Source organism: Rhinoraja longicauda, chromosome 28, assembly GCF_053455715.1.
Source record: "Rhinoraja longicauda isolate Sanriku21f chromosome 28, sRhiLon1.1, whole genome shotgun sequence".
Taxonomy (NCBI): domain Eukaryota; kingdom Metazoa; phylum Chordata; class Chondrichthyes; order Rajiformes; family Arhynchobatidae; genus Rhinoraja; species Rhinoraja longicauda.
Genome location: NC_135980.1, coordinates 29,966,533 through 29,980,504, shown reverse-complemented (window position 1 = coordinate 29,980,504; position 13,972 = coordinate 29,966,533). Strand labels below are relative to the sequence as shown.

The following is a 13,972-nucleotide window of genomic DNA, read 5'->3' as shown; positions in this document are numbered from 1 at the left end:
ACAGAAATCAAAAGAAAAGCTTTAAGAATATTGTTGGTGTCAAGCTGTGTTTCTATCAGTGTGCAGTGTTCCATTGGACTTAACCTGTCAGTTGATCCTCCATCTACTCAAACACTCCCTGTGGGGAACTGCAGCTTGGCGCGGCCGCCGACTCGCAGCTTTTGGCGCCGAGCCGAGATAGCACTGCGCGCGCACCCTCCAGCCCTCCCGTCGCACTGGCCGCCGGGAACTGTAGTCCGCAAACTTCCTCACGGCTACCACTCACGCGTGCTCAGGAACTACAACCCCCGACATGCCGCCCGCCCGCCCGCCCTCCACACGACGATTAACAACGCAGCTGTTTTTTCCCCCCAAATCATCTCGCGGGCCCGGATAGGATCCCTTCGCGGGCCGCGTCCGGCCGGCCGGCGGGCCAGTAGTTTGACACCCCTGGTCTAAGAGGTTCCAGATGGAGAAGACTTCACACCATCTCAGTGAACCCTCAGCACGTCTCACAAGGCTAAGATCACGGTGAAATCAAAGCGGAGTTGTGAGGTAAAAACGGCGGCGCAGCGGTAGAGTTGCCGCCTTACAGTGAATGCAGCGCCGGAGACCCGGGTTCGATCCCGACTACGGGCGTTGTCTGCACGGAGTTTGTACGTTCTCCCCGTGACCTGCGTGGGTTTTCTCCGAGATCTTCGGTTTCCTCCCACACTCCAAAGACGTGCAGGTTTGTAGGTTAAGATATAAGAAAATAACTGCAGATGCTGGTACAAATCGAAGGTATTTATTCACAAAATGTTGGAGTAACTCAGCAGGTCAGGCAGCATCTCGGGAGAGAAGGAATGGGTGTAGTGGGTGTAGGATAGTGTTAGTGTGCGGGGATCGCTGGCCGAAGGGCCTGTTTCCGTGCTGTATCTCTAAATCTAAATTTTCTAAATCTCCTCAACGAGATGCGACCATTTTCCATGTGGCATCTCCGTTCGCGCTACGGCCTAATACCGTGGAGTTGGGACCTCCAGCTGGGAGAGACCTTGAAGGCTCCGGTCGCAAGGCCTGGACTCACCATCTTACCTGGACTTACCGCAGGCTCTGTGGACCACAACATCGGGAGCTCGCAGGTCCCTGGCTGGCGACCGGCTTTCGGGAGCTCCAGCCGTAGCAGCTTCGACCGCCCCGAATCGCGAGGTTCGATCGACCCGCTCGCAGGACCTTCATCGCCCTAAGTGGCTCGGCCGTGGCACTTTCCATCGCCCGGTGGGGGCTTAGGACTTTCATCGGCCTGCTCGGCTCAGCCCTGGGGCCTTCCATCGCCCGGTGGGGGCTTAGGACCTTCATCGGCCTGCTCGGCTCGGCCCTGGGGCCTTCCATCGCCCGGCGGGGGCTTCAAAAGTCGGGAGCCTCGATCGCCTCGATGCAGCAGGTTGACTGACTGACCGCGGGAGAAGAATGAGGAGGAGATAAGACTTTTCTTTGCCTTCCATCACAGTGAGTGTGTGCCTGGAGGAATCACTGTGATGGTTGTCTGTGTTAAACTGTAATTGTGTGCCTTGTGTTCTTTATTTTTTACTGTCAACCATTTACTGTTTATTGTCAACCATTTACGCCGGACCCTGACGTGAGAGGACGCTGGCGCTGTTTGTTCGACGCTTCTCCGTCTGGATAAATCTTTTGTTTGTTTATTTGTTTTTATGTTTTATTTGCTCTGTAAAGCGTCTTTGAGTTTCCAGAAAAGCGCTATATAAATTAAATGTATTATTATTATTATTATTATTATAAAATCTAAATCTAAACCCTTGTTCAGCGTCGTCACTTTGAAGCAATGCATTGAGGGGAGAGAAGTTTATATTTGGAAACAACTAAAGATTGTAAATACTAAATACAGACACAAAGTGCCGGAGTAACCCAGCGGGTCAGGCAGCATCTCGGGGGAAAATGGATAGGTGACGTTTCAGGCGGGACCCTTCTTCAGATGATGGTGGGAGAGAGTGAGAGGGGGGGAACTGGAAGCAAGAAAAAACCCAGGACAAATCAGGGCCGGCAACAGAGTACCCCAGGCCAGGCCGGCTAGGGATGGTGTAACCTCTAGAGCTGTGGCTTCTCGTTACGAGATTATACTGTATTACCAATAGACAATAGGTGCAGGAGTAGGCCATTCGGCCCTTTGAGCTCTATCTAGCTCTCTCTTGAATACATTCAGAGAATTGGCCTCCACCGCCTTCTGAGGCAGAGAATTCCACAGATTCACAACTCTCTGACTGAAAATGTTTTTCCTCATCTCCGTTCTAAATGGCCTACCGCTTATTCTTAATAAAGGGTAATTACTCCTCAATGAATAATTCTCCTCCGTTTATTACCACAGAGAAAGACATAAAGGTAAGGCAATCTGGGGAAGGTCAATTGCAATGATAGACACAAAATGCTGGAGTAAGTCAGCGGGCCGGGCGGCATCTCTGGGGGAGACAAGGAATGGGTGACATTTTGAACCGGGACCCTTCTTCAGACTGAGAGTCAGAGTGAAGGGGAATAAGGGATATAGACGGTGATGTAGAGAGATGGAGAACAAATGCCCAAAATGGGCAGTTTTGATCGTGTTACTTTGTATGCTTGTTTTTGCTTTCTGAATAAAGGTATTTGTATGATTTTAAAAAAGGGTGGTGGGGGGGGGGGGGGGGGGAGAGAGGAAGGCTGCAGCCGAGCTTCAGGGTGCGAAAGGTCAGACCTCCAGTCCTTCCAACCATTCCCTTGTCCAGCGTCCATCGCCCACCAACCCCACCGCCTTCCCCTCTGGTCCCCAGACTCCAGATTCGGCGGCTTCACCTCTCCCCGGGATCTTATCATATCATATCATATATATACAGCCGGAAACAGGCCTTTTCGGCCCTCCAAGTCCGTGCCGCCCAGCGATCCCCGTACATTAACACTATCCTACACCCACTAGGGACAATTTTTACATTTACCCAGCCAATTAACCTACATACCTGTACGTCTTTGGAGTGTGGGAGGAAACCGAAGATCTCGGAGAAAACCCACGCAGGTCACGGGGAGAACGTACAAACTCCTTACAGTGCAGCACCCGTAGTCAGGATCGAACCTGAGTCTCCGGCGCTGCATTCGCTGTAAAGCAGCAACTCTACCGCTGCGCTACCGTGCCGCCCAAACATATAATATTATTAAGGGGTTGGACACGTTAGAGGCAAGAAACATGTTCCCAATGTTGGGGGAGTCCAGAACCAGGGGCCACAGTTTAAGAATAAGGGGTAGGCCATTTAGAACTGAGATGAGGAAAAGCTTTTTCAGTCAGAGAGTTGTGAATCTGTGGAATTCTCTGCCTCAGAAGGCAGTGGAGGCCGATTCTCTGAATGCATTCAATAGAGAGCTAGATAGAGCTCTTAAGGATAGCGGAGTCAGGGGGTATGGGGAGAAGGCAGGAACAGGGTACTGATTGAGAATGATCAGCCATGATCACATTGAATGGCGGTGCTGGCTCGAAGGGACGAATGGCTTCCTCCTGCACCTATTGTCTGTTGTTTCCGCGAGTGGCCTGTTGTCAGGATAGTCTGCCGCCAGCTTCACATGAAGGATTCAACGTGGGACGGGTGACGTTTCGGGTCGGGACCCAACTTCAGACTGACTCAATGTGGATCGGTAAGTTTGAACAAGGGTCCTGACCCGAAACGTCATCGATACAAAGCTCTGCCCACTGGCTTCAGGTTTAGAAATACCGCGCAGAAACACCGTCCCACCGAGTCCACACCGACCAGCGGTCACCCCGTAAACAATCACTATCCTACACACACTAGGGACAATTTACAATTTTACCAAAGCCAATTAACCTACACACACCTGCACGTCTTTGAAGTGTGGGAGGAAAACTGAGCGCCCGGAGAAAACCCACGCAGTCACGGGGAGAACGTACAAACTCCATGCAGACAGCACCTGTAGTCGGGTTCGAACCTGGGTCTCTGGCGCTGTGAGGCAGCAACTCTACCGCTGCACCACCGTGACATTCATATCCATTAAATTAAATAACAATATCCAGGCGGGGGTTGGGAATAACAGGACTTCTAATAAAGTGGAAGCAAGAAAATCTGATTTGAGACCTGTGGTTTTTTTTAAAAATCGTGATATATTTTATTATAAATTGAATCAGAATTTTAAAAACACACATACACACACATTAAATCCATAGCCGCTGAGGGCATGGACCAGGAACTTAGCGTGGAAACAGCAGAAATGTTAATTGAATGTGTGGGGAGGAGCTGCAGATGCTGGTCTACATGGAAGGTAGACGCCAAATGTCGGAGTAACTCAGTGGGTCAGGGAGCATCTCTCTCTGTCTGAAGAAGGGTCTTGACCCGAAACATCACCTATTCCTTTTCTCCGGAGATGCTGCCTGACCCGCTGAGTCACTCCCAAAGATTCTGGAGGAGCAAGATGGACCACTCCGTCGAAATCGCCTATACTGAAGTGTAGTACGCCAAGGAGTCGAACGGCCGCCAATTTAGTAAGCAAACCCCGCCGTTCGCTCTGCCTCTCGCAGTGTAATCAGTGTTTCTGGTTGTGGTAGGATGATTCAGTTGCCTGATAACAGCTGGGAAGAAACTGTCCCTGAATCTGGAGGTGTGCGTTTTATTTATTTTTTAATATTTATTTTTATTGCAGAAAGATACAATACGAATGACGTAATGCATTACATTCCCCTCCATTTTGTTTTTTATATATAACACCAAAAATAACCCTCACCCACCCTCCCTGGACACCCCTTTGCAGCTGATGTGTTCACAATACATCATATCACAAATACAAATGCACAATTTGACAGCAAAACCTCTACATTCTTCCAAGGCGCAGGCCCATACATATCTACAGCATGTCAGATGGTTCAGGATACACTCATTCATTATGCATCAGCCATCCTGTGAGGTAATCGGCAATTGTGTAAACAAAAATAAGTAAATAAATAAAAGTAAAACATAATTAAAGGCAGATCCCCAACTACAATCAAGTGCCCTCAGTCAGTGGGTAGTTCTTTTAGATTCTCAAAGTATGACAGAAAAGGTTCCCATTTTGAATTTTAAAATTTCACAGCCCCCCTCAGTGTAAATTTGATCTTTTCTAGTTTTAGAAAGAACATTACATCCTCTAGCCAAGCGGCAGCAGATGGAGGAGTTGTAGATTTCCAGACCAGCAAAATTCTCCTACGGCCCAAAAGTGATGTGAATGCAATGATGTCAGACTGGTTTGCATTTAAACCCAAAGTTCCATCTGTTACGCTGAATACAGCTACAAGTGGGAAAAGCCTCACTGTCACCCCAAGGACTTCACTGATGGTTTTAAAAACCACTGTCCAGTAGTCACCAAGTTTGGGGCATGACCAGAATGCGTGAGCTAGATTGGCTGGAGAGAACGAGCACCTATCACAGCCAGCATCTGTCCCCGGATATATGTCAGCAAGCCTGGCTTTGCTTAAATGAGCCCTGTGTAAAACTTAGAATTGTATGAGCCCCAATCTTGCACATGATGACGAGGAATGGACTCTTTTCAGTGCTTCTGTCCAGCATTCCTCAGACAAATCCATACCAAGGTCATCCTCCCACCTAATTTTTAATTTTGTTCAGGTTTTGATCCCCTAAAGACATCAATTGAGAATATAATACAGAGATCAGTCCTTTATTTGCAAAGGTAAGAGTGAGTTTATCCAACACTGTGACAGACGGGAGATCAGGAAAAAAAGGGTTTTTTTCATGGCAAAGTGGTGGATCTGAAGATATTTAAAGAAATGATTACGTGGGAGGTCATATTTTCTGCACAGGTTATCAAAACTATCAAATATGTTGTCAGTGTATAAATCCTTAATGCACTTAAGACCATTCAAACCCCATTGTCGAAAGGTTGAATCAAGTGTAGAGTGGGGGAATAAATGGTTACTGTGAACGGGACCCAGAACTGAAGCTGATGTGAACTTATAGTGACGGCAAAATTGATTAAAAAAATTGAGGGTGGATAGTACGACAGGTTTGGATGTGAATCGAGAGGGTTTCAATGGCAGGGAGGAATATACGAAAGCTGGAAGAGACGAGGAGTAACAAGACTGTGACTCAAGCAGACACCAGTCTGTATCCGGTCGGTGGAGCCAGAATAATATCTTTTGGATATTAGATGCCCAATAATAATAAATAAAACTAGGAAGGCCCAGTCCACCTACTTCACGACCTCTTTGGAGAGTACACTTATTAACCCTTGGAACCTTATTGCCCCATATAAAGAAGGTTATAGATTGGTTAACTGTTAAAAAATGACTTGGATAGGAAGCACTGGAACAAATAAAGAAATCTGGGAAGTACAGTCATCTTCACCGACTGTACTCTCCCAGCCATAGTAAGGCGTCGACTACGCCATCTCTCAAAGTCAGCCTTCATTTGGCTAACTTGAGGCGTATAATTAGCTTCAAACAGAGATGTCAAAGAGCGGGTAATGCGTATTCCTAGATATACAAAACCATCTTGAGATAAGGGAAAAGGCAGGGATTCCTGTCGGATCTGTAGGGCTAGGTTGATGGGTGGGGGGTAAGGAACCATTTTTCAAAGATTCTTGAAACATTTCTAAAAGAACTGGTGTGAGCTTATCCTTAAATTTCTTATAAAATTCTAATGGGTAGCCGTCAGGGCCCGGGGTCTTACCACTCTGCATCGCCATAATGGCATTATTAATCTCTTCCTGCCCAAGAGCCTGATCTAGATCTTCTGCCTCTTCTGGTTCAAGAGTGGGTATTTCCAAATCATCTATAAAACGTTCCATATTCGTTGCGTCTGAGGGGGATTCTGAGGTATGAAGAGAAGAATAAAAGGCTGTGAAATTATTATTAATTTCTTTTGGATTGCTTATTATATTTTGGTGTGTGTCTCTTATCTGAGGAATAAGTCGTGACGCGGCTTGACGCTTCAGCTGGTGAGCCATAAGCTGGCTCGCCTTGTCACCATATTCATAATGGAGACCACTAGTCCTGAGAATCAGTTGTTCTCATTGGTTATTAGATAGAAGATTAAATTTTGCTTGTAAATCAGCACGGCTTTTATATAATTCAGCAGTGGGTTGCTCAGAGTATTGGTTGTCCAGAACCAAGATGGATTGTGACAGGATTTGCATTTCCCTCTTACGTTCTTTATTGGAGTATGAGGTATAAGATATGATTTGACCTCTCAAATAAGCTTTTAAAGTTTCCCAAAGTAAAGAGCATGATACCGACTCGGTTTTATTAGTCTCGAGGAATATGTCTATGTTAGCCGATACAAAACTGCAGAATTTCTCATTGGAAAGCAAAAGGGAGTTGAGTCTCCAAAGAGGTCGTTCTCTAATGTTTAAAGGAAAATCTAGGTCCAGTATCACAGGCGAGTGATCTGATATTACTATGGCAGTATATTCAATTTTCTTAACCATAGGAATAAAGGAACTGTCTATAAAGAAGTAATCTATTCTGGAGAAAGAGCGGTGAACATGAAAAAAAAAAGAGAATTGCCTAGCAATTGGGTTCAAGAATCTCCAGGTGTCCACATAGCCATTTTGTTGCGTAAACAGTGAGAAGGTCTTTGCCATACCAGAAGATATCCCCTTGGAATTGGACCTATCAAGCAGTGGATCAATAGCACAGTTCAGGTCTCCCGAAAAGATTAGCTGACGCGTGTTCAGATCAGGTATTAATGACAAAACCTTATTTGCAAAGTAGACATCATCCCAATTAGAGGCATAAACATTCACTAAGACGACAGGTTTTTGAAAAAGGGACCCAGTAACTATAATAAACCGGCCATTAGGGTCACTGACTACTTCAGATGGTGTAAACTGTCTGTTTTTAATTGCTTTAAATGAGAAAAAACTTTAGCTCTTTTAACAGGACCATTAAGCCCCTTTACATTCCAGGATATAAACCTCACAGGATGGCCTCCATCAATGTTACCATTAGCCATAATTTAAAATACATATTTCAATAATACATACAGGGCCTGCCATCCAAAACAATGCAAAGGCTGCATGTGAAAACATTAAAAAAAAGGTCTAATGCATTTGTGATATTCGAAAAGTAAGCTGCCATTACCCAAAACATTTCCCTCATCCCCTGACAATAACAAAAAAAAAACATTTAACCCCCAAAACCTAGATCTTCCTCCCCAACTGAGGATGATCGCAGGCATTACAAAACAAAAAAACTTCCGATGCGCTCTCTAGCTAAAACTTTAAATCCAATTGAAGGTGGCCTTCTTCCTCAAAATTGTACGGTTGTTTGTTCTACCGTTGCCTTTGAGGCTAAGGATAACACAGATTAAGCAAAGTATTACAAAAACAAAGGAATAAAAATTGTACCCCAGAGAGCAATTCTAGACGTTTACGTTTTCGCTGGTTGAAAGTCCTCGACTCATTGATCAGATTCAGGGGCATGGCAATCCAGCTCAATTGAATTCCACAATTACAAAAATTTACAGTTTACTGCCGTAAGAGGCTGTGCCAATGCCGCATGAATATCCTAAAAAGTCATTGCTCTTCAAGGCCATCATCTCCCCAGCACGAGTAGTAAATCTCTTTGGCAGCTTCTGGTGTATTGAAGTAGTGTTTTTTACCTTCATGAGTGACCTGGAGCCGGGCAGGATACAGGAGGCCGAACCGAACCCCTTTTTTGTAGAGCAGGGATTTTATCTCCCTAAAAGCTGCACGTTCTCCACAGCTCCACGCTGAAATCCTCATGAAAAAACACCTGATACCCGCGGAAAGACAGTTCCTGCCTCCGTCTGGTGATGATGCGATGTTTGTCCTGAAAGTAGTGAAAAAGAACCAGAAACACTCGGTCTAGATGGCTTGGTATTCAAGGCATTCGTTGGTGTAGGTCCAACTCGGTGAGCACGCAAAAGCATGAGAGGTCTTGGGAAGAAATCAGACCCCAGCACTTCAAAAAACGCAGTCATAAATTTAGTATAAGAAAATAACTGGAGATGCTGGTACAAATCGATTTATTCACAAAATGCTGGAGTAACTCAGCAGGTCAGGCAGCATCTCGGGAGAGAAGGAATGGGTGATGTTTCGGGTCAAGACCCTTCATCAGTCTGAAGAAGGGTCTCGACCCGAAACGTCACCCATTCCTTCTCTCCCGAGATGCGGCCTGACCTGCTGAGTTACTCCAGCATTTTGTGAATAAATCAGTCATTAATTTGACAGGGTCCGAACCTTCCAATTTTTCAGGAATTCCGACCACCCTTAGGTTAGATCACGACCGATTCTCGAGGTCATTTAGCTTCCCTTTCAGAAGTGCGTTTTCATTCTTTAATGTAGCTATGGCGGCTTTGGTGTTCACTAGTCTGTCACTGTGGTCATTCAGGCCGTCTTCAACCTCGCGAATACGTTCATCATGTGTTTCGTAGAAGGACTTAACTTCCTCCAGAGTGGTGTTCACCGGCGACAAAGCATCTTCAGGTTCTCTCTTTAGAGCAGAATTAATCGCTTGTGTCATATCGGCAAGGAGTGCTGAACGAAGCCTTTCGAGATCCTCTGGTAGTTCAGGTCCACCACCAGGTAGGGCTGCCATGGCTGCAGTATTCTTGTTTGAGACTTCGCCATCTTTTCCCCCAGTTTTAGCTCGACGTTGCATTTTATTTGCCGTTTCGGTGTCTAAGAATGCCTCGAGTCGTACATAATGTTAAATAGTGGGTTACCTCAAGCATATAACAAAGATGAACAGGTAGACTTTGAGCAGAAATCGGGAGCCACGCTCACACATACCTGTTCATTTCATGTCCAACCCAGAATTCTCTTTATTTCTTTCTAATCCGTCAAGTTTCTTTTGACTTCTAGTTGTCGCTCCCCCACTCATTCCAATACAGAACACTGTGATTTATGTGGCAATTAGTGAATTAAGGGAGGTTAGTTTTAACTTGCTATCGGGAGCTCGAGATTAAGCAGCCATATGCTCGCCTCGTCACCGGAAGTCCGAGGTGTGCGTTTTCACACTTCTGTACCTCTTGCCCCACGGGAGAGGGGAGAAGAGGGAGTGGCCGGGGTGAGACTCGTCCTTGATTATGCTGCTGGCCTTGCCGAGGCAGCGTAAGGTGTAGATGGAGTCAATGGAAGGGAGGTTGGTTTGTGTGATGGTCTGGGCTGAGTCCACAATTTGCCGTCCCAATGATTCCCTCTCCCACTGCTCTTTCCCCCACCCACCCCATTTCTCACTCCCACCCGAACCCTTAGCCCACAGCCCTTCCCCAATCAAACACATACTATCACTAACTTTACCACACCCCACAATCTCTACATCTCACCCCCCCCCTCTCCCCGTACCTCCCACCACCCACACCTCACTGCTTCCATGATTGAATGGCGGAGCAGGCTTGATGGGCCGAATGGCCTAATTCTTGTCTGAGGACTTATGAACCCTGCACCCTCTCACACACCCCCTGCCTTTATTTCCCACCCACTGTGCATAGGTTGACCCATGCCTGCTTCAACTTACCCTTCGTGTCATTTGGAGTAATTGGCTAGGCAACAACACAGGAACAAGCACAAACCAAAAGCCAAAATGTACCACAGCATGTTATTATCCTGCGATTTCCATGATTGATCCTGGTAGCCGTGTCTGGAAGAAATAAATGCAGGTAATTCTGAATTAACTTCCAATTATTATAAAATGGAGGTTGATGAAAGGTCTTACTGAGAAAGGTCTTTCTCTGTTAATTTTAATTCCACCTCCACGAGCTGTATCTCCTTTTGTTTTATTTTTAGAAGTCATGGAAGCAGATTAGGCATTTGCAAACAATAGAACTCTATATATATATATATTAGTCTCGTTTTAATTTAGTTTAGAGATACAGCGTGGAAACGGGCCCTTTCGGCCCACCGGGTCCACGCCGACCAGCGATCCCCGCACACAAACACTATCCTACACACACTATAGACAATAGACAATAGGTGCAGGAGGAGGCCATTCGGCCCTTCGAGCCAGCACCGCCATTCAATGTGATCATGGCTGATCATTCTCAATCAGTACCCCGTTCCTGCCTTCTCCCCATACCCCCATACCTGTACTAGGGACAATTTTTTCATTTACCAAGCCATTTAATCTACAAACCCGCACGTCGTTGGAGTGTGGGAGGAAACCGAAAATCTCGGAGAAAAACCACGGGGGGGACGTATAAACTCCATACAGACAGCGCCCGTAGTCGGGATGGAACCCGGGTCTCTGGCGCTGCATTCGCTGTAAGGCAACAACTCTACCGCTGTGCCACCGTGCCGGTCTGACCTGGCCTGGCCTTTAGTCATCCAAACTCACAGGGCAATTCCCTCCATAACCCATTACGGGCGGCACGGTGGCGTAGCGGTAGGGATGCTGCCTTACGGCACTTACCGGGCTTGATCCTGACTACGGGTGCTGTCTGCACGGAGTTTGTACGTTCTCTCTGCGACTGCTTGGGTTTTAGTTTAGAGACACAACGTGGAAACAGGTCCTTCGGCCCACCGAGTCCATGCCGGCCAGCGTTCACCTCGTGCACCAGCACTTTCTCACATATCAGGGACTATTCACAACCTTACATTAACCTGCAAACCTACACGTCCTTGGGATGTGTGAGGAAACCGGAGCGCCCGGAGAAAACCCCATCCGGGAAGAACTTTCAAACAGCGTGCAGACGGAACCCATGGTCAGGATCGAACCCGGGTCTCAGGCAGCAACTCTACCGCTGCACCACCGCGCCGCCCTAGCGCTCCGGTCTCCTCCAACATTCCAAAAACATGCAGGGCTGTAAGTTAATTGGTTTCCGTAAATTGTCCCGACTGTGTGTTGGATGGGACTGGTGTAAGTGCGATCACCAGTCAGCACGGCCTCGGTGGGCCTGCTTCTCTGCTGTATCGCTAAACTAAACTAAACTAAACACTACCCTTTGCCAGTCAGTCCCCTGTTCCTGCTTCATGCAGACTACTCTTCTTTTCCAAAGGTATCCAATGGTACCCAGAGTCAAATTCTATTTAAAATGACACAGGGACTCACGGAGAATGCCGAAGGTCTGAGTTTTGTCGTTCACAGTGTCCCAAACTGTCCTTTAATTCTTGTACCAGTTGTCCATGCTTCCCGCTCTCTGCCTGGCAGTGCTGAAAGTTACCTGTCAAAAGGAGAGTTTGAAGATTGTGGATTTGGAGAGAAAGGATGGAGCTTCTTTGAGCTGAATTTTTACCCCCCCCTGAATTTTTCAGTGCTTCCCGATGAGTTTTAAAACACCATCCCCCTCCCGAAGGGCCTGGTTCCACGCTGTATGACCCCATCTATGACCTCCTTGTCAGGTGTGACAAGTGTGCGGGTGTCAAGGGGTTACGGGGAGAAGGCAGGAGAACGGGATTGAGAGGGAGAGATAGATCAGCCGCGATTGAATGGCGGAGTAGACTTAAGGTCATAATGGTCAGACCATCAGACCCAGGGCCTGATGGTCTGCATACCAGAGTACCTAAGGAGGTGGCGCTATAAATTGTGGACGCATTGGTGATCATTTTCCAATGTTCTATAGATTCAGGATCAGTTCCTGTGGATTGGAGGGTAGCTAATGTTGTCCCACTTTTTAAGAAAGGAGGGAGAGAGAAAACTGGAAATTATAGACCAGTTAGTCTGACATCAGTGGTGGGGAAGATGCTGGAGTCAATTATAAAAGACGAAATTGCGGAGCATTTGGATAGTAATAACAGGATTGTTCCGAATCAGCATGGGTTTACGAAGGAGAAATCATGCTTGACTAATCTTCTGGAATTCTTTGAGGATGTAACTAGGAAAATTGACAGGGGAGAGCCGGTGGATGTGGTGTACCTTGACTTTCAGAAAGCTAACAAGGTTCCACATAGGAGATTAGTGGGCAAAATTAGAGCACATGGTATTGGAGGTAGGGTACTGACATGGATAGAAAATTGGTTGACAGACAGAAAGCAAAGAGTGGGGATAAATGGGTCCCTTTCAGAATGGCAGGCAGTAACTAGTGGGGTACCGCAAGGCTCGGTGCTGGGACCGCAGCTATTTACAATATACATTAATGACTTGGATGAATGGATTAAAAGTACCATTAGCAAATTTGCAGATGATACAAAGCTGGGTGGTAGTGTAAATTGTGAGGAAGATGCTATGAGGTTGCAGGGTGACTTGGACAGGTTGTGTGAGTGGGCGGATGCATGGCAGATGCAGTTTAATGTGGATAAGTGTGAGGTTATCCACTTTGGTGGTAAGAATAGGAAGGCAGAGTATTATCCAAATAGGAACAGGGGACGTACAACGAGATCTGGGTGTCCTAGTGCATCAGTCACTGAAAGGAAGCATGCAGGTATAGCAGGCAGTGAAGAAACCCAATGGAATGTTGGCCTTCATAACAAGAGGAGTTGAGTATAGGAGCAAAGAGGTCCTTCTGCAGTTGTATAGGGCCCTAGTCAGGCCGCACCTGGAGTACTGTGTGTAGTTTTGATCTCCAAATTTGAGGAAGGATATTCTTGCTATTGAGGGCGTGCAGCGTAGGTTTACTAGGTTAATTCCCGGAATGGCGGGACTGTCATATGTTGAAAGACTGGAGCGGCTAGGCTTGTATACACTGGAATTTAGAAGGAAGAGAGGAGATCTTCCATCGCCTGGCGCGGCTCGGCTGCGGGACGTTTCAGTGCCCGTTGCGGCTTGGCCACGGGACGTTTCAGTGCCCGTTGCGGCTTGGCCGCGGGACGTTTCAGTGCCCGGTGCGGCTCGGCCGCGGGACGTTTCAGTGCCCGGTGCGGCTCGGCCGCTGGACTTAACATCGCCCGGTGCGGCCGCGGGACGTTTCAGTGCCCGGTGCGGCCGTGGGATGTTTCAGTGCCCGGTGCGGCTCGGCCGCGGGACGTTTCAGTGCCCGGTGCGGCTCGGCCGCGGGACGTTTCAGTGCCCGGTGCGGCTTGGCCGCTGGACTTAACATCGCCAGCGCGGCTCGGCCGCGGGACATTTCAGTGCCCGGTGAGG

General features: G+C 47.3%; 1 protein-coding gene across 1 annotated transcript in view; it reads right to left on the bottom strand.

The window, feature by feature from the left end:
- Positions 1–4,737: 4,737 nt before the first annotated feature.
- LOC144607218 (uncharacterized) overlaps positions 4,738–13,972 on the bottom strand; it is a 23,949-nt gene continuing 14,714 nt past the window's right edge. The window contains exons 5-7 of the mRNA XM_078423898.1: positions 12,005–12,116; positions 10,475–10,597; positions 4,738–8,785 (exon numbers count right to left, since the gene is read on the bottom strand). Of these exons, the coding sequence (XP_078280024.1) occupies positions 10,483–10,597; positions 12,005–12,116 (227 nt within the window). The 3' untranslated portion in view covers positions 4,738–8,785; positions 10,475–10,482. The remainder of the gene's footprint in view (positions 8,786–10,474; positions 10,598–12,004; positions 12,117–13,972) is intronic.